This window comes from Barbatula barbatula (assembly GCF_947034865.1).
Source record: "Barbatula barbatula genome assembly, chromosome: 2".
In the NCBI taxonomy this organism is placed as follows: domain Eukaryota; kingdom Metazoa; phylum Chordata; class Actinopteri; order Cypriniformes; family Nemacheilidae; genus Barbatula; species Barbatula barbatula.
Genome location: NC_136767.1, coordinates 15,585,590 through 15,609,428, shown reverse-complemented (window position 1 = coordinate 15,609,428; position 23,839 = coordinate 15,585,590). Strand labels below are relative to the sequence as shown.

General features: G+C 39.4%; 3 protein-coding genes across 4 annotated transcripts; 1 reads left to right on the top strand and 2 right to left on the bottom strand.

Annotated features, from left to right (window-relative positions):
* Positions 1 to 6,337: 6,337 nt before the first annotated feature.
* Positions 6,338 to 11,404, bottom strand: LOC306902519 (insulin receptor substrate 1; the record flags this gene model as incomplete). The annotated part of the gene is made up of 2 exons (XM_079471137.1): positions 6,338 to 9,531; positions 11,053 to 11,404. The coding sequence occupies 2 exons, from the start codon at positions 11,402 to 11,404 to the stop codon at positions 6,338 to 6,340; spliced, it is 3,546 nt and encodes a 1,181-aa protein (XP_079327263.1).
* Positions 11,405 to 12,932: 1,528 nt separating this feature from the next.
* On the top strand, positions 12,933 to 17,279 carry LOC306911963 (uncharacterized protein). The gene is made up of 3 exons (XM_079487697.1): positions 12,933 to 13,597; positions 14,186 to 14,485; positions 14,575 to 17,279. The coding sequence occupies exons 1-3, from the start codon at positions 13,042 to 13,044 to the stop codon at positions 14,925 to 14,927; spliced, it is 1,209 nt and encodes a 402-aa protein (XP_079343823.1). The 5' UTR covers positions 12,933 to 13,041; the 3' UTR covers positions 14,928 to 17,279.
* Positions 17,280 to 17,980: 701 nt separating this feature from the next.
* On the bottom strand, positions 17,981 to 23,391 carry LOC306903648 (uncharacterized protein). 2 transcript variants are annotated; one of them, XM_079472992.1, is made up of 4 exons: positions 23,099 to 23,391; positions 20,969 to 21,045; positions 19,629 to 20,639; positions 17,981 to 19,009 (listed from the first exon to the last, which is right to left on the bottom strand). In XM_079472992.1, exons 3-4 carry the CDS (start codon positions 20,607 to 20,609, stop codon positions 18,998 to 19,000), a joined length of 993 nt encoding a protein of 330 aa, XP_079329118.1. In that variant the 5' UTR covers positions 20,610 to 20,639; positions 20,969 to 21,045; positions 23,099 to 23,391; the 3' UTR covers positions 17,981 to 18,997. The 2 variants fall into 2 exon arrangements, with proteins under 2 accessions (XP_079329118.1, XP_079329119.1); XM_079472993.1 differs by lacking the exon at positions 23,099 to 23,391 and adding an exon at positions 22,472 to 22,714 and having other exon boundaries at positions 18,033 to 19,009.
* Positions 23,392 to 23,839: the final 448 nt, after the last annotated feature.

Below are 23,839 nucleotides of genomic sequence, written 5' to 3'. Positions count from 1 at the left end.
CTCCTCTGCTTGACACTACTACTCACATACAATGACAACACAAGACTTGTGAGCTATGACATGGATAACAAACAAAATCACAAATATTGCTTTCCTACTCTCCATCCTGAACTGTGCTTTCTAACAAACTAATATCGTTACTAGAGATATATTACTAGAGAGAGAAACAGACAGCGTCAAATTTCTGTGTATGTGCTATTGGAGAGAAAGAGACTATGTCTTTGTGTTTGTGCCATTGTAGGTGTGTGAAGGGTAAAACTGAGATTTTGGAATTTTGTACAGATCTGTGAGAGAGGTCTGTCCAAACAGAGTCTGGCTTACGTTTGAAGGGTCTAGGGAGAGAAAATGGGTCTTTGAGTTTGTGTGTGCAATGGCTCACGGCATTATGAGACAATTCTATTTTGGTTAGATTTGCCTATCTTCAGCATTTACACTGCAAAGAAGCCACAACTAACTGCTCTATATACAGACATTTATGTCACACAGAGGTGTAAGACTGTGGCTACAGACGTGCTACACACCACTGTGCACAGGTCTGTGCCACAGCATTACATAACTGTATGTTACATCCTTTACATCAAATTAATTCACTCTCTAAACCACACACAAAATTTTCAATCTTTCTGCATTTTCAAATAAATGTTGTCTTCCCAAACAAACACGCTTTCTCATCCTGACAATATCAGCCATCTAAACATTCATTTTAAAGGGATAGTTCAATCCAAAATGAAAATTCTGTCATCATTTACCCTCTTGTCATTTAAAACCTGTATCACTTTCTATCTTCTTCAAAACAAAAAAGAAGATATTTTGAACAATAAATGGTAAACAAAAACCGTTGGTCCCCATTCACTTTTTCACTATTTTGGGGTGAACTATCCCTTTAACGTTCTCCCTCTCTTGCTTTACAGTATCCACCAAACAATACCTTTACCCACTCCAGCTCTGAGTGTGTTACAGTATGTGTGTGTGAATGGTTTGTTAACAGCAGACAGATCAATTGGCTCTGCTCTCCGTACACCCACTTGAGTTCACCATAATCTCTCTGCAGACATGCACCTACCCACACAAACACATCCATATGCATACACTCTCGCAAACCTATTCTTTTTCTCAGACACCCAAACATTTAAAATATATACATATTTATATAGAGTTTGGTTCTAAAATGAGATAACTCAAAAATCATGTTTTTTTATTGTGCATTTCTATTAATATCAATCAAACTGCAGTTGTTTTGTTTTGATTTAAGCCATAATAACAAAAAAAGGTAAAATACACAATAAAACTTGTATCTCATTTTCATATATACTGTATGTATATATATATATGGAGTTGGAAACTTCATGAAACTTTATGTATGCAAATTGTATAATGCCAAAGGAACACATTTTCATTTTGTAATTTCAGAAAGTTTTCGAATATTCTGACAGTAAATATATAATAGAAAACAGCTCACATACTATATCACTACTAAAACATACTAAAATACATGTAACGAGCAAGGCAAGGTGAGAGCCGTGAGGGGATGGCATCTCTCACAGTGGACCTTCGGGAGCATAAAAGTACGAGCGAGAGGAGGGTACTAGAAGAGAGGACCAGGCCTGGACTTTATGTTGTGTTTGTATGGCCGGCAGTCGACCTTGAGGGAGCTGCCGGCATTTAAGTTGTTTTATTGTTTGTTTATTGAATTAAATGTTGTTCAAATGTTTGCAGATTGTGGATAACCATTTTCCCGTTTTACCATTCCCTTGTTACCGAAGTTTTGGTTTGCATTATTTGTTATTGATGTTTTCCCATCGTGGGTTTTTATTTTATATTAAAAGTTTATTATTTAACCCTTCTTCTGCCTGCACCTGGGTTCTGCTTCACTTTACATGACAAGCTCAAAGATGCTAATCAGGGCATGGTTAGCAAGCACAGCTCTGCAAAGATTTACACACATAAAACAACATTTTATGGAATAACGCCCCAAAATGCTTGCGTAATCACAGATAAAAGTAGTTTGGTAGTGACCTTCCTTAAAGTTACACACATATTTTCTGACTTTTGAACAAAACATTTACTTCAAAATGATAAGACAGATCTCCTCACCATGTAGATTATAAGAGAGAGGGCTTATTAGAGATATTTACAAAATATATATTTCTTTGAACGTCACCTTTTTAAAAACTTTTTTAAAATAGCAATGGAAAAAAATGCAAAACGTTTTTTCATATAATTTTCATAAATTGAAATTTAGGGGTTTGGGTTCGGGATACCCATCTCCCAATTGAAAGTACCCAATAAACTTCATAAATTATAAACATTATTGTAGGGGTCAATAGATAATTGAAAGATCTTAGTAAATAACCAAGATTTGAATGCTTTTTAAATGTGGGGAAGCAGTTTGCACGAATTCTGTAGAATGGCTCATATACACTCACCTAAAGGATTATTAGGAACACCTGTTCAATTTCTCATTAATGCAATTATCTAATCAACCAATCACATGGCAGTTGCTTCAATGCATTAGGGGTGTGGTCCTGGTCAAAACAATCTCCTGAACTCCACACTGAATGTCATAATGGGAAAGAAAGGTGATTTAAGCCATTTTGAGCGTGGCATGGTTGTTGGTGCCAGACAGTAATAATAGAGTTGATGATGTTGAGACCAGATCTCTGTGTGGAGCAACGACTGTTGTCACATCTCTTTTGCATACAAACTGTATTATTACAAATAATGGCAAAAGGGATGTTTGACAATGTAAACTGATATTTACTACGGACACAAAATTTACTACAGCAAAATATGTAAATAACTGGACCATTTACTGTAACTTGTGCATATATGTATATATGAAGAGTTTGGTTCCAAATTTAGAAAAATCCTGTTTTTATTATTTTATGTTTTTCTTGTGTTTTATGGTGTTAGTTAGCTCTATGTTTTAGTTATTATGGCTTAAATCAAAACAAACTAACTGCAATTTGATTTATATTAATTGGAATGCACAATAAAAATCTTGATTTTTAAAAGAAATGAAAATTTGTTGTTTAATTTTGGAACCAAACTCTTAATTTACAGTGTATTAGTATGCTGTCATGTTGATGTAACATTTAGCAAATATATGTTAATAGTAAACTGAGATAAATAGTAAATAGAAATAAAGATATAGTTGAGAAAGTTATAAATCATAGTGTTTGAACAAGCTGCCCTTCCCTGAACAACTTTTGTTTAGAACCTAATCCTAATACTTTGTGAATAGTGAACAATGAATTAACAATTGTGAAATTGTGAAAAATTGTGAGTTCATTGGTTTTTGTAAATGTAACAGAACTAAACATCAAGAGTGTGGTCAAGGCCATTGCCAGAATTCATAAGGTCTGGGACAAATTATGAGGCCCTCATTCACTTGTCACTATAAAGATTTGTTTATGCGCTTCTCTCAACAAAGAGTCGTACAGTTCTGGGAGACAACTACCTTGCCTGCACAGTTGAGTTCCTACCTGGCTGTAATACATCGTCAAATGAGTCTGAAGGCTTTAGCCAGTCCAAAAGCTGAAAATTGTCTAAGGTAAGAAGTGATGAAAGTACAACGTTTGGGTCACATCCTGTCAACCAAGTTTGGGTCAGGTTAGCATCAGAACCCATCTGATGCTGGAAGGGCAGACACTTCTCCAGAAAGGAAACGCATCTGCTCATGCGAGAGGTTAAAGTGCGCAAGCAGACCATCAGGACGAGCCGGATTTTTATCTTTGTGTCAACTAAAATTATTTTACATTGTAATTCTTTTTTATAAATATTTGGCATTATTGTGTGCTTCTGCACACGCGCAAACAATGCGCCTAAGGACACCTCTTTTTTAGACCAACACACCCATGAGCGCACAAATGAGCACAAATGCAATTGTTATTTAAACAACGCAGCGCAGGACGGGAAAATCTGATCTGCGTCGGGCTGAAACTAGCAAAAACACTTGTGCTGTGTCTTGTGCCGAATTGCACCAGGTGTACGATAGGGCCCTTTGTGTGCATGTCATACTGTCAACGACATAAAGAGGACGGGAAGTGAATATTTAGCTGAAAGAGTCAGAGAGGGAAAGAAGGACAAGCAGGGGGGAGAAAAGGTACAACACTCTCATTAGTATCACTAAGGAAACGAAACGAATGAGTCTTCCTTTGACGTAGGGAAAATCAAAAGTCCAAAAATAAGCATCAAAGCATTGAACCTTTTCACTTCAAGTACAAAAGCGAGTGATACATGTTTTTCTGATATATACACATTTTTAACTGTCATTTAAAGCTATTTTCTATAAAATGTTGGTAGTATACCTGTCAACAAAGTACCATAATGTAGTTCATTTGTGTTATATTTCAAATCTTCTAAAGTAATATGATTGTGTGAGAAACAACCACTATATTTTTAATTATAAGTAATGTTTTGCTTTCTCACATTTATTATAAACAAAAAAGGAAAGAAGTACTTTAATTGTGTTTTTAACACACATTCCACAAAAACCATGCTGGTTTCAAGTGAAACTCATATGACAAAAACAGTTTTTAAAAAGAGGGTTTTGAGTTTCCATTTGATACAAATGAATTTACACTATGCAAACACAGTCTAATGTGAATTTGTCACGTTATAGCCTATAAATGTTATTTGTATGAATTCATATAATCTTTTTGATATTTTGCTTTCATCCCAGTAACATTAGGTTTAGGGGTGGGGTTGGGGGAAGGTATAGCCTTTTCCTTCATAATCATAAATTTTCTTTTGGCAAAAACGTAACAAAGGTGGACAATCCTAAACTAAACCTAAATCCTATGAGGTGTCTTACTGGGATGAGTCACACGAAGGCTGACTTTGATTTGTGTTTTCAACATTTTTTTATTGATATTAATCCCAAATGGGATTGTAAGGAATCACTACAAAAACAGACACGTACACTGGTGTGAGTAAAGACCCTCTTTCAGGTCCACTATAAAGGAATGCATTCTCCCCTGGGCTGCTGATGGGTTGGCTAGATTACAGCTCCTATGACCCACAGCAACCTGCCCGTCTAGACAGCTCTGGGTCGGAGCAGATTCCCTCCTTAGCACCACTGTGGTGACTGAGTTTGTATGAGGTAAAGCCGTCAGAGCGTCACTTTGAGTCACACAATACCTGCTTGACGTCTAATTCGTTGTTTATCTCTTTCTAATCTATCTTTCCTCCTCCATATATTCTGAGCTTTACTGTCTTTCAGAGGCCAAATACTCTCATGTCCATCTTTTTTTCAGTCTGGTGTCATCTATCTTTCAAACACTAAAGCATTTCTTTGTCTTTCATGCAATGTCATGTACAATTTACAGCCCTTGTATTTTTAACACACATACTCTCTTTCTCTCCTGATGGTAAGCAGTTTAAAGCAACACTTTGTAGTTTTTCGACCTTAAAATTATTTCAGTGGTAGGACAACTTTTTACCTAAGCAGCCTCAAAACGGATACAACCAGATTTCAGTGTTTGGGTCGGGACACATGAGGAAACCCGCAAGCAAATGTTCCATAGTTTTGCTTTAAAAACAGGCTTCTGGGATGCTTAGGTAGCACAACTACATTGAACAGTCAAGGATTATACCCTGATATAATAAAGATAAACATTGTTTTTACAATTTTGGATGAGGCAAAAAAGAATTTCAACAAATGTAATGCAGGCAAGTTATGCTAAATCAGATATTTTAAATTGTTTTTTGTGATTGCAAACTCATTTTCAGTTTTGGTTGAACTAACGCTATAGGTTGAAAAAAGCTAATACAACTTGAAACACCAAAAACAATTATCAATAACAAACTGCTATTGTGTTGCAAATACAACGGACCACAAAATTGCAAAACAATGCAAAATGATATCTAAACATCACATAATTGCTAAATTATGGCAGTTTTATAAAACACCTGCTTCACCTGTCACTGTTAAAAAAACAGATAATGCCGCCCCAGACTATACACTATATGCATCAGCTCTATGGCCAAATTACGTATAAGAATAATTTTCATAATAATTTCATAAAATTTTCAACTGATCTGTAACAAAAGACAGAGAGGTAGTTGATGCCCCAAATAACCTTTGAAAAATATGTTATCATTATTGTGAGCCACTGTAAAGCAGACTCATATTCAAGTTCAACATGAATATTCCAAATAGCAAAACATCATGCTTTTGACTTATAAAGGATATGTGCCTATGGGTTATTGTTTCTAGGATACGGGTAATTACTGTATAGGAGATGAGGACAAGTTTGCGTGGTATTGATTTAAAAAAAATATTAATGTTCAACCAAACAGCCAAAATGCAACCGCAAAAGAATGAATTTAGTGTTTATGCTAAGCTCTTACCTTTACTATCCTTCCTGCTGTTTTGGTGGACTCTCATTTCTTCTGACTTGATAAAATCAATGCTGGCATATGTGTTAATGCTGGAGGTGGTGTTTCCTACTGCTCCACCCAATGACAACCCTCCTCCTACCACGGGAGAGAAAAATGAGTGAGGGCCAGAGGGTACTTCTCCACTGGTTTGAGAGTTCTCCCTACTGACCAAGTCTAAATCAATGTAGTTTAGGCCTTGCTCCATAGATAAGGGCGAACCCTGGGTACCAGGAAGAGCTGCTGCTCCAGGGCTGGGACACTGTGGCGAGGTTGGCGGACCACTGGCTCGAAGGTTACACTCTAGTCCCTGTTGTCGAGGGGGAGCACCGTGTGGTGTCTCAGGAAAAGAAGGGGAAGCAGAGGGCGAGACGGGAAGAGTTGAAGGGGCCATAAATGTCTCTGAGCGGTGCCGTCTTCTTGCTGATGATTCTGCCCTGACAACTCGAGCTCCATGATCCACATTTGAAAAAGCCTTGGGTGAAGAGAAATTCATGTTATGTTCCTGTTCCATGGAGGAGGGCTGAGGTGTTTGGCTTTGTTTTGGCGACTTTGATGTGTTATCTGAAGCCAATCCAAATTTCATCTCAGTATAGTCTGTGAAAGAAGCAGCAGCCACATCTGCAGATGAGGTTACGTTGCTCTTCCTCGGTCCTATTTCTACTTTTTGTTCCATTTTAAAAGCTCTTGTGAGATCCTCTCTGACTTTTTGGGCCGGTTTGAATGAAGAGAGGGGAGTGAGAGAAGAATAGGAGTTACCTAAGTCCATGTTCACATATTCAGAGGATAGAGAAATGGAGGTGGAGAGAGGTGCTGAGAAGCTTCGAGGAAGGTTGGCAGTTGCACCCTTACATGACTGCAATCGGTGAAAAGTTTGATTTCCTTGTGCAATGGAGTTTCCTGGGTCACCTGTACATCTTTCATTGTTATTGACTCCTCGCTCACCCTGGTAAACAATGCTTACATACTCTCCAGTGCTCTGTGTTGTAGTTGGCATCAGAGTCTCCCTGACTCTCGGCAACGTGTTAGCTTTGGACATATCCACGAAAAAGGACTTGTCTTTTCTTTTCTGCAAGTGACCCTGTTTCTGGATACCTGGTACACATCTCTGCTGGTGATGGTGCTGGGTTGGGACTTTAGGATTAGGCCCTCCTACCCTGTGTCCTGTGACCAACCTACTTGCTCGCCCTATCCCACCAACAGACACAGATAAAGACCTTTCTTCAAGGCTTTCGGTGCTAGCTGAACTAGAGGAAAATGAAGATGAGGACAATGAAAGTTGGCCGCCACCACCTGAGCCCACAGGCGTGTCCCCTCCGCAAGGGTAACCACTATGTATAGTCTTTCTTCTAGCTTCACCTCTACCAATACAAACCTTGTCCAAATTTTCTTCAAAACGGGTCGAAAGGGCGGTGTGTTTGTACGAACGTGGCAGAGAAAAATAGGAATAGACCATCTTTGGCTGCAGTGGTTGCTGCTCTGGGTGTGATGGAGGTGTACTACAAGCTGACCTGGCACTTATAGGTGACATGTTCATATAGTCGCTGCCCGCCCGACTCTCCATGCTGCCCCTGCTACCCCAAATGCACCCACTCAGGCCGTGTATATCAGGTGAACAACTACTGTTAGGAGACATCATCATATATCCTTCACTGATGGGTAGGCGGATGTGTTGAGGGGGTGAAACACTGTTGTTGGGGGTCATGGCCATGTATTCATCTCCGCCCTTTGATGCTGCATCTGAACTCGAGACAGACAATGACAATGAAGCAGGAGGAGCCGTAACACCTGGTAACATAGACATGTAGCCATTGTCAATTGAGGAGTGCTCAGGACCCCCTTTAGTACTAACCCCTTTATCTGCTGAAGTTTCCTGCACTAAAGATGTTGTAGCTGAATTCCCTGAGCCCCGGCGTGACGTGAAAGACTCTCTACTTGCACTGCGTGACATCACTGCATAGTCTTCTTCATCCTCCTCTTCCTCTTCTCGGCGGCGAGGGACCAAGAGCTCCTGGGCAATAGTAGGGGGTAAGGAAGCACGCTTGCTAAGCAGCCTGCGCTCAGCTTCACATTCACGATTAGATGATCGACGAAAAACTCTGCGTCCATGAGCACGTTTGTGAGAACCTTCCCGATGTCCCATCAGGATATAACTAGCTCCACCTTCAACAAGGGCAGCAGGAATCCCAGCAGCCAGTAAGGAGGGTTCCCCAGGACTGGAGCCATACTCATCAGAAGAACCATAATCACTGGGTGATCCCGACATAGACACTCTCTGAGGGATTCTAGCATAGGTGCAGATTGGCACTGTTCCAAAGGGAGCTCCACTCAACCCACATTCTGATCCATGGCCAGAGCTAGAAGACAGGCTGGGGGCGGGAGAAGGTGCAGGGTTAGGCGTGTACCGTGCAAGGCTTAGGGTTATTTTGGCTGGAGTGGGTGCTCGTGTGGGTTTAGGTCGCAGGGTTGGGGTAGTTGAGCAGGATGACCCATTGAGACTGGGGCTTGTGCTGAGTGCTGTTGCTCTGCCCCCTCCATCCTCTGTTCGAGCCCCAATACTGGCTGTCCGTGACCTGGAAAATCCATGCCGTTGTGTTGGAGAAGTGTTGGTGCTATGAGGAACGCCAGGGGTTTCTGTTCTAGCACGTCTGGAAAAACCAACCTGGGAGGGCGGTAGATTTGGATGGTGCCGCCTAGATGGTACACTTATAGGGTTAGAGGCAGTTCCTCCACCACAACTAACACCAACAGTTTGGGATTTACTTCTTTGACGGAACTCTTCGCTCAGAGCCTTCATGGCCTCAAGCAGGGTCTCATGCATGTTCTGTGCGACCACTGAGTCCTCAACTTGCATCCAGAATTCTCCAGGACCCGTCATGGCTGAACGACCCACTTCAATGAAAAAGAAGTTCTCTGAGTGACCGCAGCGTCGCACATTCATTAGCTGGAGAACCACAGCTGCAACATCAGAGTTCAACTTGACAAAGTTTACTGTTTTGTCCGTCAAGCAAAGTCGATAGATACCAACTAGATTTCTAGCTTGGCCCAAACCTTTGGGCCACACTTTAACCTGCCAGACCTCCTTAAAAGCAGGGCCTGGAGATGGTAGTCCACAGTCTCCTCCACTGCCACAGTCATCAGGAGTTTTACCTACAGGTACAATAGATAAAAGATAGGTAACTAAATAATAATAATGGCAAAAAATGATTATAAGAAAAAGTAACAAACTTAACTTTTACCCTCCTTATAGTGATTTAAATTTTTACAAAAATTAAAAAGGATAATTGATCTGAATCTCATTACTCTGTCTGTAAAATGTATCACCGGCATCTCAATCGTGATGCACCCACCCAACATATATTTTTTTAAATGGTTCAAATAAGACCAGTGAGCTACCAATGAGCTATCAATAAATTAATTATTCACACATCTCTAAAAAAGTACCTTTCAAGAAAAACATGTCTGTTGCAGTGTAAACATCCTTTCAAACATTCATCTTGTCTAAGAAGAAAGAAAATCATATGGGTGTGAAACCACATGGGTGTGAGTGAACCGTGACAAAATTAATTTTTTGGATGAACTATAAGTTATAGCTAAAGAAATCTTTCAGGTGGACTAAAGAAATCTGTAAAATAGAATTGTTGTTATTAGGCTAACATAAATACAACGAAATCTACAAACAGTGTTAATATTATAAGCTATTGTTCACAATCATGATTTAAATAAACATTCTTAATTGCGTTATCTTTAAAACAGATTTTCACAGATTGTAATAACATATTAATAAGTAATTTCAACGAATGTTGTTGCTGCTTAAGGGACTTTAGAAGGGTTTATTGGTATTTTGTAGTGCGCTTGTAAATTTAAGAGTGAGCCTGGCCGACGCTTTCTCCGTAGTAGCGTGAATCGAGTATATCATTTACAGATACACAGAGCGAATCAGAATGGAGGACTGGTTACCGACTCATTTGCTCGGCAACATAACGTCTCCATATCATCACATCACTGATGGCCTGCTGTTCAACCCTGTGATCGGTTCATTCAGCGGTAAGGGGGGGGGGGGGGGGTGCTCATGTTCTACCAAAACACGATGAATAGGACAAGAGAAGTAGAGAAAAGCCGTATTCCAAAAAACGCTCTCTCCCCTCCCTGGCAGATGCGGTATGACAGAAATGTAGGTTACACGCACAAATGTGTAGAAAAACAAAAACAGTCGTAAGCGCCGCTGCAGCAGCACCGTTGCACAATGCGCCACTCACACACTACGCTATGATAGTACTTCTAGTCTAATGATAAGAGCATTAATATTTGCAGTGCTGTGAATTGAGACTGCACCTTTCCATAAACAGCCCAATTGAAATACAACGATGAATTAATCCATAGGAAAGACCTTGAACAGCCCTGCGAAGGATACACCGTCACTGACTGTGCCTTTTTAATAACGTCTGCATTCAAATGTCCAGGTGTGGTGGTGGGCACATTAAACAGACGGGTGGGGTAGAGCGTGCATTTGACTCTACGTTTGCAAATCAGCTCAAAGCAAAGGGGGCTCCCATCAACGTTGATGGGCAGGTTAAGCATCTCGGCCACCATGGTTTATGTTGCAGCATATATGTGAATGACAGATTGATACATTTCATTCGAGGATAAAATTAGACTTTTCCGACTTACATTTACATTGTAGATCCAGCATGGCCTGGTACCATTCGTTTTGGACGTCCTCGGTGTCTGCGGCTATGGCAAAGCTCTCCCCGCGGGTATACAACACTATCATGTACTTGTTCTTTGAATCTGCCCGTTTGTTGATGTTGAAGCAAGAGTCCAGGTTCAACGATTTCTTTGGGACCGGTGACTTGCTTCGGAATTTCTTCTCGTTTTCATAATATTCGAGTCTGGCCGGGCCCTGCTCCGAGGCAGCCCGGAGAACGAAAAAGCGCCGGTGCATAGATTTCTGCTTGCGGAGATAACCGCTCTTCCGAACGTCCTCGTAGCTCTGCTGCTCCATCGCCGCCTGGTTCTCCATTGCTGCGCGTGTTGCTTGTTTATTCCCACCAATGCCTAAACCTACCCTAAATCAGTGGCGTGTTTTCCATTCGTTCATGATAGCAGCAATTCCCTTTCTCTCATCATGCAATCCCACTCCCTCGAGGAGAGCAAATAGGCGATGTAGCTTGTGTTCCTCCCGGTCCAGCTTGTATGGATGTGGCGTGCACCCAGATTCCACTGACAGTCGTGCACATGCGGCATGCGACGTCTGCACTAGCATATGCTTGTGTATATAATTGCAAGCTTACCAGGATTGTTTACTGTACAGGCTCTACCCCGCACACTCGGATGCCCCCCTCTGCCCACCCCTATAGAACTGATAAACCCATTAATATAATATGGAGTAGGCTACATGGTGTCAACATGCGTGGAGACGCAGACTGCATTGCTTTCAGTGTTGTCTGGAGGAATCGTTAAATGTGAGTTTAGCAGCCTCTTGGTTTAATAAATACCGTTTTTTCATCAAATTGTCTGTTTGTGGATTTGTATTTAATCATAAAAATGAGCATTATGCCAAACTGTGTTTTTCTAAGAATATTTTTTTCTTTTAAACACAAACACAAATACTATTCTGTTTTCGCAGACTTGAATTTTTTAATTATTAAATGCGGAATCCCCTTCTCGGTCATTGGTAAGTCTCCTGCGCTAATGCATCCCTCAAAATGTGCCATTTGCGACACCTGCTGGCCGTCTGTTGCAAATGTTCGAAAATCTGAGGGTTGGTTTCACGTACAGGGTTTAAGACTATATATATATATAAATATTCGATGTGTCTAAACTGAAAACAGCTTTCACGGTCTTGTAAGGCGTGTTTGTTAAAACTTCTTAAAGGGGTCCTAATTTAACTAATTTAGGACTAGTCCTGGTTTGATCTAATTCCTGTTCGGGAAATTGCCCCTGAATGTATTTGTGTCAATTAATATAGCATTTACAAAATGTCTTTAGTAAAAAGGAATACTATCAAATTAATACATTTTAAACATAGGAAAACTAATTATGGATTTTGGTGACAGCTTGTGATTTCATTCTGCAATGTGCTCAAATTCATAAAACAAGTAATATATTTTAAAAGTCTACAATAGATCATTTTTATAACAGTGAAATAATTTATATAACTACATTTACCCCGATCAGAGGCTTGGGCAATCGATGACGTGATCAAAAGGATGGTGATACTTGTCTTTAAACTAATAAGGTATTATTAAAAAAAATACATTCTTTTAAACTTAATTAACTAAAATACTATATAAACAAAATACATTTCTGTATTTTTTCACCCACTACAACTGGACTGGACAACTATGTCGTTTTCCGGGGTTTCGAGATGTACAATGTAAAAAATAAGTGTCCATAGGAAATGTTGCCAATAGTGTTGCGAATGGATGTGGATGTTTTCAGAAAGGCGTAATTTTTAAAAGGCGTTAGTCTAGGGCTTTACAAAACCAGGAATTTAACTATTTCTATAGTTTTAACCACATAGAACCAAGGGATTGGTTTAGTTGTCCAGCTTCAAAGCGAGTCGACGCTTTGGCGTGAGAGAGAACAACAGATCTCTTTCTAGGGTCCCGGAATCCTAACTAAAATTACAAAACGGACAGAATATCCTCTACTAAAATGGAGGTGCAATGCAACCCCGCTGTGATCACTGAGGTATCGTTGTCGTTTCGAGATGAACTGACATCAACCCTACAAAACGCGCTCGGTGTTGCTGTGGATATCGCAGTTGTGGAAATCTCCAAACTGCTCGACAGAGCGCTCAGGGACGTTCAGGAGAAGATTCAGGAAGCTCTGCGAGACAACCATGCGCTCAAATTTAGGCTGCAAACAGCCGAGATCCAACTGTCTACTGTGCGTGCGCGTCTGGACCGACAACCACAAGTGAACGAAGATTTTCCTAACGGCAATACCAGCCAGCAAGCGAAACATTTACCCGGGGCTCAGCGTGGGCTTCGACAGTTAAAAGCCCTTCATGTCGTGCGTTCGAGCCCCATACATGAACCTGAACTCAATCTGCACTCTGAACACAATTACGAGGTATGTGGATTAAAGGAAACAAGTTTATTAAAGAAAGAATCAGACTGTGAGATCATACACGGAGGTTTGGGAGTCCAAACGTTTAACTCAAACACACGAGAAGAAAGCACCCAACATAGATTAGATGAGACAACTGGTAAGTTACGCAAAGTTATGGTTTACAAAAGTTTTACAAATTGTTCACGAAAAAAAAATGTGTACATTCGTTACCGTTGAGTTATAAATGATCCTGTGTGGTTAAAAGTTGTTGTTACCCATCCATGGGTTAAAACAACACAGTTTTGGCTGATTTATAACCCATAACGGTTGGTTTTGTCCATATCGTCCCTGTTTAAAAAAACAGCATATGCTGGTTTGGTATGTTTTGATGCTGGTTTAAGGCAGCTGATCATGTGCTGCTTTAATCTGGTCATGTGCTGGTCCTTAGCTGGTTTAAGCTGGTCAAACGAGCATCAAAACATACCTAACCCAGCATATGCCGTCTTTTTCAACAAGGTTACCCAGACGTGTGTTAAAACAACCCAGCATGTTTTAGAATGTGGGTTGTTATGAGTCATAACTATAATGCTGTCTCAGTACTGGTACCACTATAGATGACAGTGTTCAATTACATCTGCTTTCCATTTCAGTTCTCCTTTTACAACTATTGCAACTGTGTGTGCTTTTGACAAGTCCCATAAACATATGGAATGACTGTTTTATATATCGCATACTCCCTTTTTAGACAAGAATGAAGTATATCCAAAAATGTTGGATCCCAGCATGTCCAAAGATTTCCAGGCCTGTCCTGGGACAAGTACAGGTGAGCTCAGTGATGGTTCGTCCTTTGAAGTGGCTGTAAAGATGGAGAAAGATGAGGGCTATGGTGACCCAATCCCTGTGTCTGTCCCTGGAGAGGAGGAGCCCAACTCTGACAGCCTCTCTCTGGCTCAGTCCCAATTGCTTCAATACTGGAGACCTCAGCCATTGTATCTAGAGGACTGCCAGTCAAACCAGCCCTGTCAGTCCACCAGCCTTCCTGTGGGTAAGACTGAGATCTTTGATACATGGACATATGTCCCAATTACATGCATTAGGAAGATATTAAGATTCCTGTTTATTTCTGTCACACAGACCAAGATTTTTTGTCATCCTCAACCTCAAGCCAACATGATCACTTCCCCAAACTCCACAGGAACCCTGAAAGCCATCAGTACCCATCCGACCGAAGCTTGTATCATTGTGGCTCATGCGGTCGAGGTTTCAACCGTAAGCACCATCTTAAAATCCATCAGAGGATCCATACAGGAGAGAGACCATACGCCTGTTCTGTCTGCAGTGCACGTTTCCGTCATGCGCTGACACTCAAACGCCACTTCCGCATCCACACAGGTGAAAAACCTTATGCTTGTGGACAGTGTGGAAAAACTTTTCGAAACGGCGGTGGACTAAAGTTCCATCAGTGTTCTATCATAACAGCTGTATGAATCCAGTATTGCTACTGGTAGTTTAGGTTGCAGGCCCAATCTAACGTACAGTCACCCCAGGAACTGGAGGGGTACCAAGATGACATTCCTGTTTTCAACCAGAAGTTATTCTAATGCCATTTTGAGCTAGTTTTTGCAACTTAAGGTTGATTTGGTATAAAACAAATCTGCCAAATACATGCCCATTTTACCGTAATGCCTTTCATTTGTCAAGTGCCTGACAATAAGACCCTGAATCTCAACAGGACTATGTTGTTAACGCTTTTAGATATTTAAAATGTACTGTAAACTCAAAAGTTTGACAGTAAACACTGCTTACAAATTTCCTGCTTTGATTTACAGCAAATGTTTGTAAATATTTGTATTTGCATAAAATGATTGATTTAAGGATCAGATTAATATAAAGACATAAATCGAAGAGGTTCCACACCCTGAATTACTGTTAAAATACAGTCAGTCTCTGCTTTATCCAGCTGCTTTAAAGGGATAATTCGCCCCAAAATGAAAATTCAGTCATCCCTGACTGAAGTTGTTTCAACCCTGTACAAATTTGTTAGTTCTGCTAAACACAAAGGAAGATATTCAATGAAATTTTATTTATATAGCGCTTTTCATTGTTGTAAAGCTACTTTACATCCATCATTATAAAAAATGTAATACAAATTATACCAGGGGAAAAATGAAAGCGAATATACAGTATAAAGGTACAGGTATTTGGAAGAATGTAAGTAAGCGAACAAACCTCGTCCCCCATTTACTGCTATAGTGAACTGCACCAGATTTTTCAGTTCTTGCTATGAAATGTCACACCATTCTTTTGTAGTTGAAATAAATTGTACATGTCTTATGGTGTGACATCGTAAAATTTTGAAAAGAGTTAGCATTACATATTTTATATAAATATTTATATATGTCACATAATATAGCATACAAGAGATTTATCGTCACTGTTCATTTAAAAAACTAAAAAAAAATTGGTCTTCTCACAATCGGGCACAAGTTCTCCATCACATGGGAGAACATGGATACACATGGTTTGCCACTGCAAGAATGATCAGGCTGTCTGTCGTGCCTCCCTGTACAGTCTCTTTACTATACAAAATATTTTGGCTGCACTTATTTCCAATAAAATCAAGTATTTCAGAGAGCTGTATATTAATATAGTTTTTCTTATCTTCAGTTGGACAAGCTTTTGACGTTTCTAGAATATACGCTGAGATTTCTTAGCACAATCAGAACTTCATTTTACATGCCCCGAACAACTAAAAAACATAGACAGTTCAAATGTTGTTGTCAATACCAATACATCTCTTTAGTGGTTTCAATCAATTAATTCATTCTGGAGTTACAGACTTTGCTACAAATGCAATAGGCAACCCAAGAATGTTCAGGATGTTAGTATAAATCTTTGTCTTTGTGCTCTTGGCTTTTTGCAAGTTAGTAACCAGTACTTCTCCACATCATTACAACAGTCATCTTGTAAGCAGATGAAACAGAAGCGGTGTTTGCATGAGTGGCACCTCACATACTTGCACCCAGATTCATGAATCATTAAATTGTGACACTTGGGACAGGCTCGGAACTCAGGACAGCCAAACACCTTACTCTTTGGGTCTGACACCAGTCCACAGGTTAGGAGGGTAGATACCAGAGGGCACATGTTGTTTTTACATGTAGCAGAATCAGGAGCACAGGGGTAGAGGCAGGAACCACATAGGAACGGAGCGGTAGGGCATTGAGTACACTGAAGCAATGCACTAGTATGGCCTTGTTTCAGTGAGGAGAAACAAACTGGACACTGTGGTAAAAGGTAAGACAGATGGCCATTTATAAATGTGTTGATTCATAGGTGCAATGACAACCAAATGACGATGGGCTTTGTTCACTGTGTTTTGGGGATCTGGCCATATTTATTCATTACAATGAATATCATCTATTATTGTCTGTGAGAATATTTACAATGTTTTCAGACCAGATAAACTGCACAATGACTATTTGAATTAGTTAAGTCTAGTGAATAAACCTAAAAAAGCATTACAATGTCTGTGTTGTACAGAAAAAGATGTTCAAACCTTTGGTAGAGCATTTCCCTCTTGACTGGGGAAATAAGTTAAATCATGTGAATTACCTACAAAGAATGAAGAGCACCTTTAATGGCCATTACATCATCAAAAATGTGCATTTAGAAAGTTTCGCTTTGATTCGGCATGTTTTGTCATGATTCTCAGGGTTAAGTGAAAGTGAAAGCAACTATTTAGATTTACGATACAAAGAGAAATTAACTGTAATAAATGTATAAAATGTAGTTATTTGAATCAATAAATAAATGAATAAACAACAAGTACCAGCTCCCATTGTTGTCTTTCCTTTGCTGTTACACTTAAGAACCGTCTGTCTGCTTCTCCACAATTGCGAGTACACCTGAGTTTTCAGACTTCTGGTATTCTCTCTACATTTCCTGTTTTTAGAAGGTTTCATCTGATCCGTTGATCTGTTTTATATCGTATTTAATGCTGTGCCGACCATAAATACTGTAATTTAATAGCTGTGGTGTCTGTTGTGTCTGCTGGAGTTAAAGTGTGTCTGTTTAGAGGGACAACCCACAGCTGACTTCTGGAAAGTCCTGGAAAGTTTTGCTGGATGACGTGATAATGCAAATATTTGTGATAAATCTTTTTGACTGATCTATTTCGAGTCATTAGAACACATTCAAGATAATACGCAGATTGTATTATATTTAACTTAAGTTGTAAAACTTTAAGTAACACTTTAGCATGGGGGCAATTCTCACTATTAACCAAACATTAATTACAACTTTTTCCTCAATAATTTGTTGCTTTTTAATAGTAAGGTATTAGTTAGGTTTAGGAATTGGTTAGAGTATGGTGCAAAATATGTGCTTTATAAGTACTAATAAACAGTCAATATGCCAATAATAGGCATGCTAATAACAACTAATAGTGAGAACTGCTCCATATATTGAAATGTTACCAAACGTTGAAACTAAAACTTGTCCATGTAGACAAAGGTAATTTTAGTTTACCCAAATAACACCTTTGAAAGCGTTTTTGTTTATTGAAATAAAATATTGGCCTAAAAAGTATTGGAAAAAAATGTACTTACCAAGAAAAAAACAGAAAAAGTTTAAAGCACTAAAGTTAAAATAATAAACAAAACTAAAAGTAATCTTGTATAGAAAAATGACAAAAGCAAATAACAAAGTTGCTAAATATTTAACTAAATGAACACAAACAAACGAAGAATACTAAAATAAAAGCTAATTTGAAACATTAATAAAAACGTAATCAAACTAAAATGTAAACTAGAACAAGGCTGTTGACAAGGCTGTTGACTCAACAAAACAGATCTGGAAAAAACAAGATTTTTGTATGAAAAATCTTTACTCGCACAATTAAATACTTGAAAACAAACCAAACATTTAAAAAAAGATTATAAATCTACCAGTTTAAAGTCACTATACACGTGTTTCAAAAACATGAAAAATACAAAAAAGGTAAATGTAACAAATCATTATTAACAAGCTTGTTTGTTTGTGCACCAAAAAAACAATAGCTATCATTTTGTAGGTACCCAAAGCTAAATATTTAGTCACTATGTATGGAGTAATACAAAGTTTATTATATGCACCAGTGCTTTGCCCACAACATAGTTGTTTGTAACACATTGATATACTGTATGTGGAAGAGAATATAAATCTGGTTTAAATTCCCTGCCAGTTAAAACCCCATTATGTCCAATAGTCCTAAAATGGGGCAGTAAACGATCAGTGAATTACCTCTTATGAATAGTAATAATGTGTTTGTCTGGACCCATACACAAACTAGAATATTTTGTTTCTGTCTGTACAGTTCTGTCTGTCAAATGATATTTCAATTTATTAATAAATACAATTTCTCATTGGTCTGAACCAAAAAATCTTATGTTTTTCAGCAACCACTATAGTCAATAAAAACACAAGAAGGCCTCTGATGATGAGATTCCATAATGCACCATCATTTGTTTTTCAAAAGGCAGCTTTCACTCAGCAGGTGACCTTTCAGTTTTGCCCATCAGTTTGGTCTCTATGGAAATAAGAATAAAATAAAATAATACAAAACATTAACAAATAGTTTAGGTATCACAGTATGTAAAGGGGACATCGGATACCCATTTTCCACAAGTTTGTATGATTCTTTGTGGTCTTCATAAAATGTTACACAATGGTAAGGTAAAATAACTCTGTTTTTACCTTAACAGCTTCTTAACTTGTCAAGACTGCATTCGGTGCATGTTTCTTTAAATGATAATGAGCTGTTAGGGTGACTGGTACTGGGTCGCTACATTGTTCAACGCTTGCTAAAATAAAATGTGTACAAAATGTGAGAATCCATATATGTCCCGGACATGGTCTTATTCAAATAACTAGCACAGCAGTCTACGTCGAAAGCAGCTGCAAATTAAAACAGGTCACTGGATGACAGAAACCCAATAACAAATAGGCAACTGTATGTTTTTTTTAATAATGTTTGAGTTGGCAGACATGCCAAAAATCTATCTTAATGAAAAAAGTGATAATTGTATCCGGTGTCCCTTTTAACATATTATTACTTAAAGTACTAAACAGTTTCATGTGCAAATTTATGCCAGATTTGATCTTTGTTTTTATGAATAACTGTATATATTGAACAATCAGTAACTCACCTTATCTCTATGGCTCCGCTGGTGAGCCCTAAACTGCTCTGGATTTGTAAACATCTGTTGGCAAAATGGGCAAAATGACTCTGGGATATTCCATTGTAGCCTTTCTACAGGATCGGGTGGGATCCAATATTCCTCCGGGTGGTCAGCTCTTGTCCACTGCTTCTGTTTGTTTGTGTGCACCATGCTTATAACTGAAGGTCTGTGATTTCTTACCACCATTGCGTCTGTCTGAGATCCAGAACCAGATTCTAACCTGGAAGCACAATCTGATCCCAAATCAAACTCTGATTTTGTAGCGGAAAACCTTGAGTCATCTTTCTCTGGCAGTCTCTTTTCATCTGAGGTGCAGTCTTTCTTTAATCCTCCCACAGGCCCTGTGATTGATTTTGTGTGTGTGTATCTCAGTTTCGCAGGATCTGAAAAAGAACACGCTGGTACTTTACTACTCTCCTTGTTCTGAACTCCTGCCTCCGTCTCCTTAGGCCTTTGGTTGTTTCTCACAGTCCCAGACTGCGAGGGCATCTTCAGTACTTCAGACCCTTCAGGTCTTTCTTCTGCATTATGCCTGACCAGCCCAGTACTCCAGCTTTCTAACGGAGGCACAGACAGCTGCTGAATGCAGTGATGGAGAGAAGGGTAGTCAACATACTTAAATTTGGGCACATTTTCTTTAGGACTGATAGGCCTACGGTTTGGTGCCTTTGTCAGCGAGCAAGATCCCAGCCAACTATTCAGGGGAGGAACAGAAAGCTGTTGGATGCACTGGTGCAGAGAAGGGAAATCAACATATTGGAAACGAGGCACCTTGCAAGGCACATCACAGAGATCATCTTTTCTCCTGCGCATTTGTGTAGACGTCTCTGGGTCACCCGGCTGTTTCCTGACAGCTCTAACCGCTGTGTCAGGGTCTGTTTTGATGGCTTTGGAGGAGAGTTTGGAATTGCCACCCCCATCTGGAAGCAGGTGCCTCCTTTCCTCCATGCCTGATGCTGGAGATGATATCTTCCTTGCCTGTGAACATAAAACAGAGATGAAAGTGACTATGTTTTTATTAATAATGAAATGTAACCTTTTGTAAAACATGTTTATTATGCTCAACATCATTTGTTCAATGAGAGATTCAGCAAAGATATAATGTTAGCTTTATATTTTGTAATGGCCCAGTTATGGCTCAACAACAGTGTAATCATTTTTCAAACATTTTAGAACAAACCACAAAAAAATTTACACATCTGGGTTGTTTCATATTACATGGCCTAAAGGAAAAGCAACCATGAATGCTTTGATATGTGAGACAGTACCTTACAGACGGACTGACGCCAGGTTCTTTAAAAACTCACCCTTAGTGCACCTCTGAGGGGTTGTGGATTTCACAGTGGGTGGATTGGCTGGGCGGGTTTGGTCTCCACAGGCCAGGCTGGCAAAATGATAATAACAAACAAAGAAAAAGAGTAAGGAGGAAAGACATTGAATGTGAGCGCTAGTGAAAGTGTGTATTTGAGCATGCATGCATTGGAAAACGGAGAGATGGTCTAAGTTGCTCCTGTAGCCCTGTGCCATCAGTATAAATAGCTCTGCAGGTATGGAGTACAGGAAAAGTAGGTCAGCTTCAGACTGATCGCCTTCTCCAGGGGGCCCAAAACAAAATATCTGTCACACACACACAACACTACACTACATTCTTCTCTCCGTATCCATTATGTCCAAATTCAAGAACACCCAATACTCCTTCACAAAAGCGTAGGAGCAGCCAAGCCCACCCTGACTTAAGATCATTACACACATCCATTGAAACTGACACTGGCATACTCCCCATGTGCAGTCAACAGGTGAAGAGATGTGGTTTCCCACCTGGTCTACCCACATGCTGTGTGTTAAAAAAGCTATATTTTTTCTGATCTAGGATCAGATCAGCATCACAAAACCAGACTCAGAGCATTATCGTACTACAAACCACAAAACTGACCAGTGGCCAGGAAGAAATGTACCCCTCAATGAGGTTTGACTGAGTGGAATAGTTTGTGATATGTTTAGCTGTAATCTGTAAAGTAAATATTTCCTGTTGCTTGAGGGTTTTTATAAATAGAGAGAATTAAACAAGGTTATGTTTTGGTTTCCTTTAGACAAAACATAAAATTATAAATTATAAAATTTGATTATTTATAATGTATATGTCATTTATTGATGTATTTGTGCATATAAGGTGTTTCAAAAGACAAATGTTCATATATACAGGCATCCACGGAAAAATTAAGAGACCATTTTTGTTACATTTCTATTTATAGGTGCAATTTGTATTTTTGTTTCATTCTGTTACTATTAATATTTTTACAAAAATGTCAAATAAAAATATTGTTTCTGTTTGCATCTATTTTCAAACAAATGAACGGAGGATAAACAGGTTAAAACAACCGCAAATATATTCCAAATTTTGTCAGACCTCAAATACTGCAAAGAAAACAAGTTTATATTCGCTTTCAAGCAATACCACAGTATACTGTTTTTAGTATGTGTGCATTATAATGTGTGCATGTATTTAGGAAAATCAAACAAATATGTGATAACCTCGATTTCTATCACAGTTTCATCATGTGTGTTGTCATGCTGTCGGTCTTTCACGTTGCTGTTGGATGACTTTATGTCACTCCTGAAGTTTGATTTTGTTGAATTCAACAAACACTGGACTGTAATACATCTAGAAACGCTTATTTGAAATGATTTTCCCCCCACGGCTGTATATATCTTTTAAAAGCTTTAGCAATACACATTTTGTTTCACAAATGGCTTCTCCTTCTTTATTTCGAAAACTGCATGAAAAAGAAAAGAAAATAGACGTAACCTACACACATAGCAGAACCCGCCCAGGAACCAGAACCCGTGCCGGGCGCGGAGAAAAAAAATCGTGCTCCACATTCACACTCGATGTGTTTTGCGGGAGGAACTGGGTCACGCGCCGTGGCCTACATTTTTAAGGTTTGTTGTCTTCGTTTTTCCCTCCCCACACTTATTTAGGCTGGTCCCGCCCTCGCCGCCTAAGCATTGAAACGGGGGTTGGGAAAGAGAGGCGGTTCGCACAGTTTTGAAGCGAAGAGCGAGAGCGCGCCTGCTACTTGTAGACAGACACCGTGTTCACATGCGCGTGACAGAAAGAACAGAACGAGCCAACGAGAAACATGCGCGTGCAGACACAACGATCTAACGCAGAATGATACACAAGTCAGTAAACTGAAAATGTAATTATGCTGATTAAACTATAGAATTTCCCTCTAAATAGTACACCTGCCATATATAGTTGAATAAATATTAGGCTACATGAGGCAACTATTCTGAGGGGAACGCTGTTTGAAAACATGCTTAATAAAGTACTGACAGATGACGGCAACAATTGAACTACAAGCAAATATTCTGCTCGAATAAATATTTGAATGCATCAGATATTATTTACACGTGTCATGTTTTAAGAGTTTTACCTTATTGCTGTAGTTGTCCGTGGATGTCCGTGTAATGCATGTCAAGTGAGTTCTCCGTCGATTTGTTCAGCATTGTGTCCGTCGTTATTGAGAGAGACCTTATCATCTACACTTTATTCTGCCCTCTGACGCACTGGACAAAATAAAAAATGACGACATAATTTCGTTTAGTTCCTTGAAGAGTGATGCGATGTAAAAACAATGGCTAACAGCCACACTATTATTTATCCTGTCTTTATATCTGCAACACTTAACCAGAGACAGTTGCCTATATGTGGTCAATTTGGTTTGGCTCTAGGTGCCGCTATTCGGATTCTCATAGAGGGAGGCGACAGCCAATCATAGTTTGGTCACGCTTCAGGACGCACCCGTAGACTCCGCCTCAGTCGTGTATCTGTGTCCAATCGGTACATAGTTACTCGATAAGAGGGCGGAGAGAACTTGCCCTAGATCTAGGCGAATTATAATTCAGCTCAGACTCCGTTTCCTCGAGTCACACGAGCGCGAGTTGACACCCAATCCTTCGAGCGTCTTTATCCATCAGTCATATTAGCTCTTACATGTGCGCACAAAACAAAGATTTCTTTCTTTGATCGTGACACGGATACACAACATGCTGAAATGCATATGAAGGTAGAATTAACATATACGGATAAAGCTCTTGTTTCTTTTACCTACAAGTTAATGGGGGTAGGCCTAAATGTGTCCTGTGGTGTGAAAACAAACAAATAATGTTATATT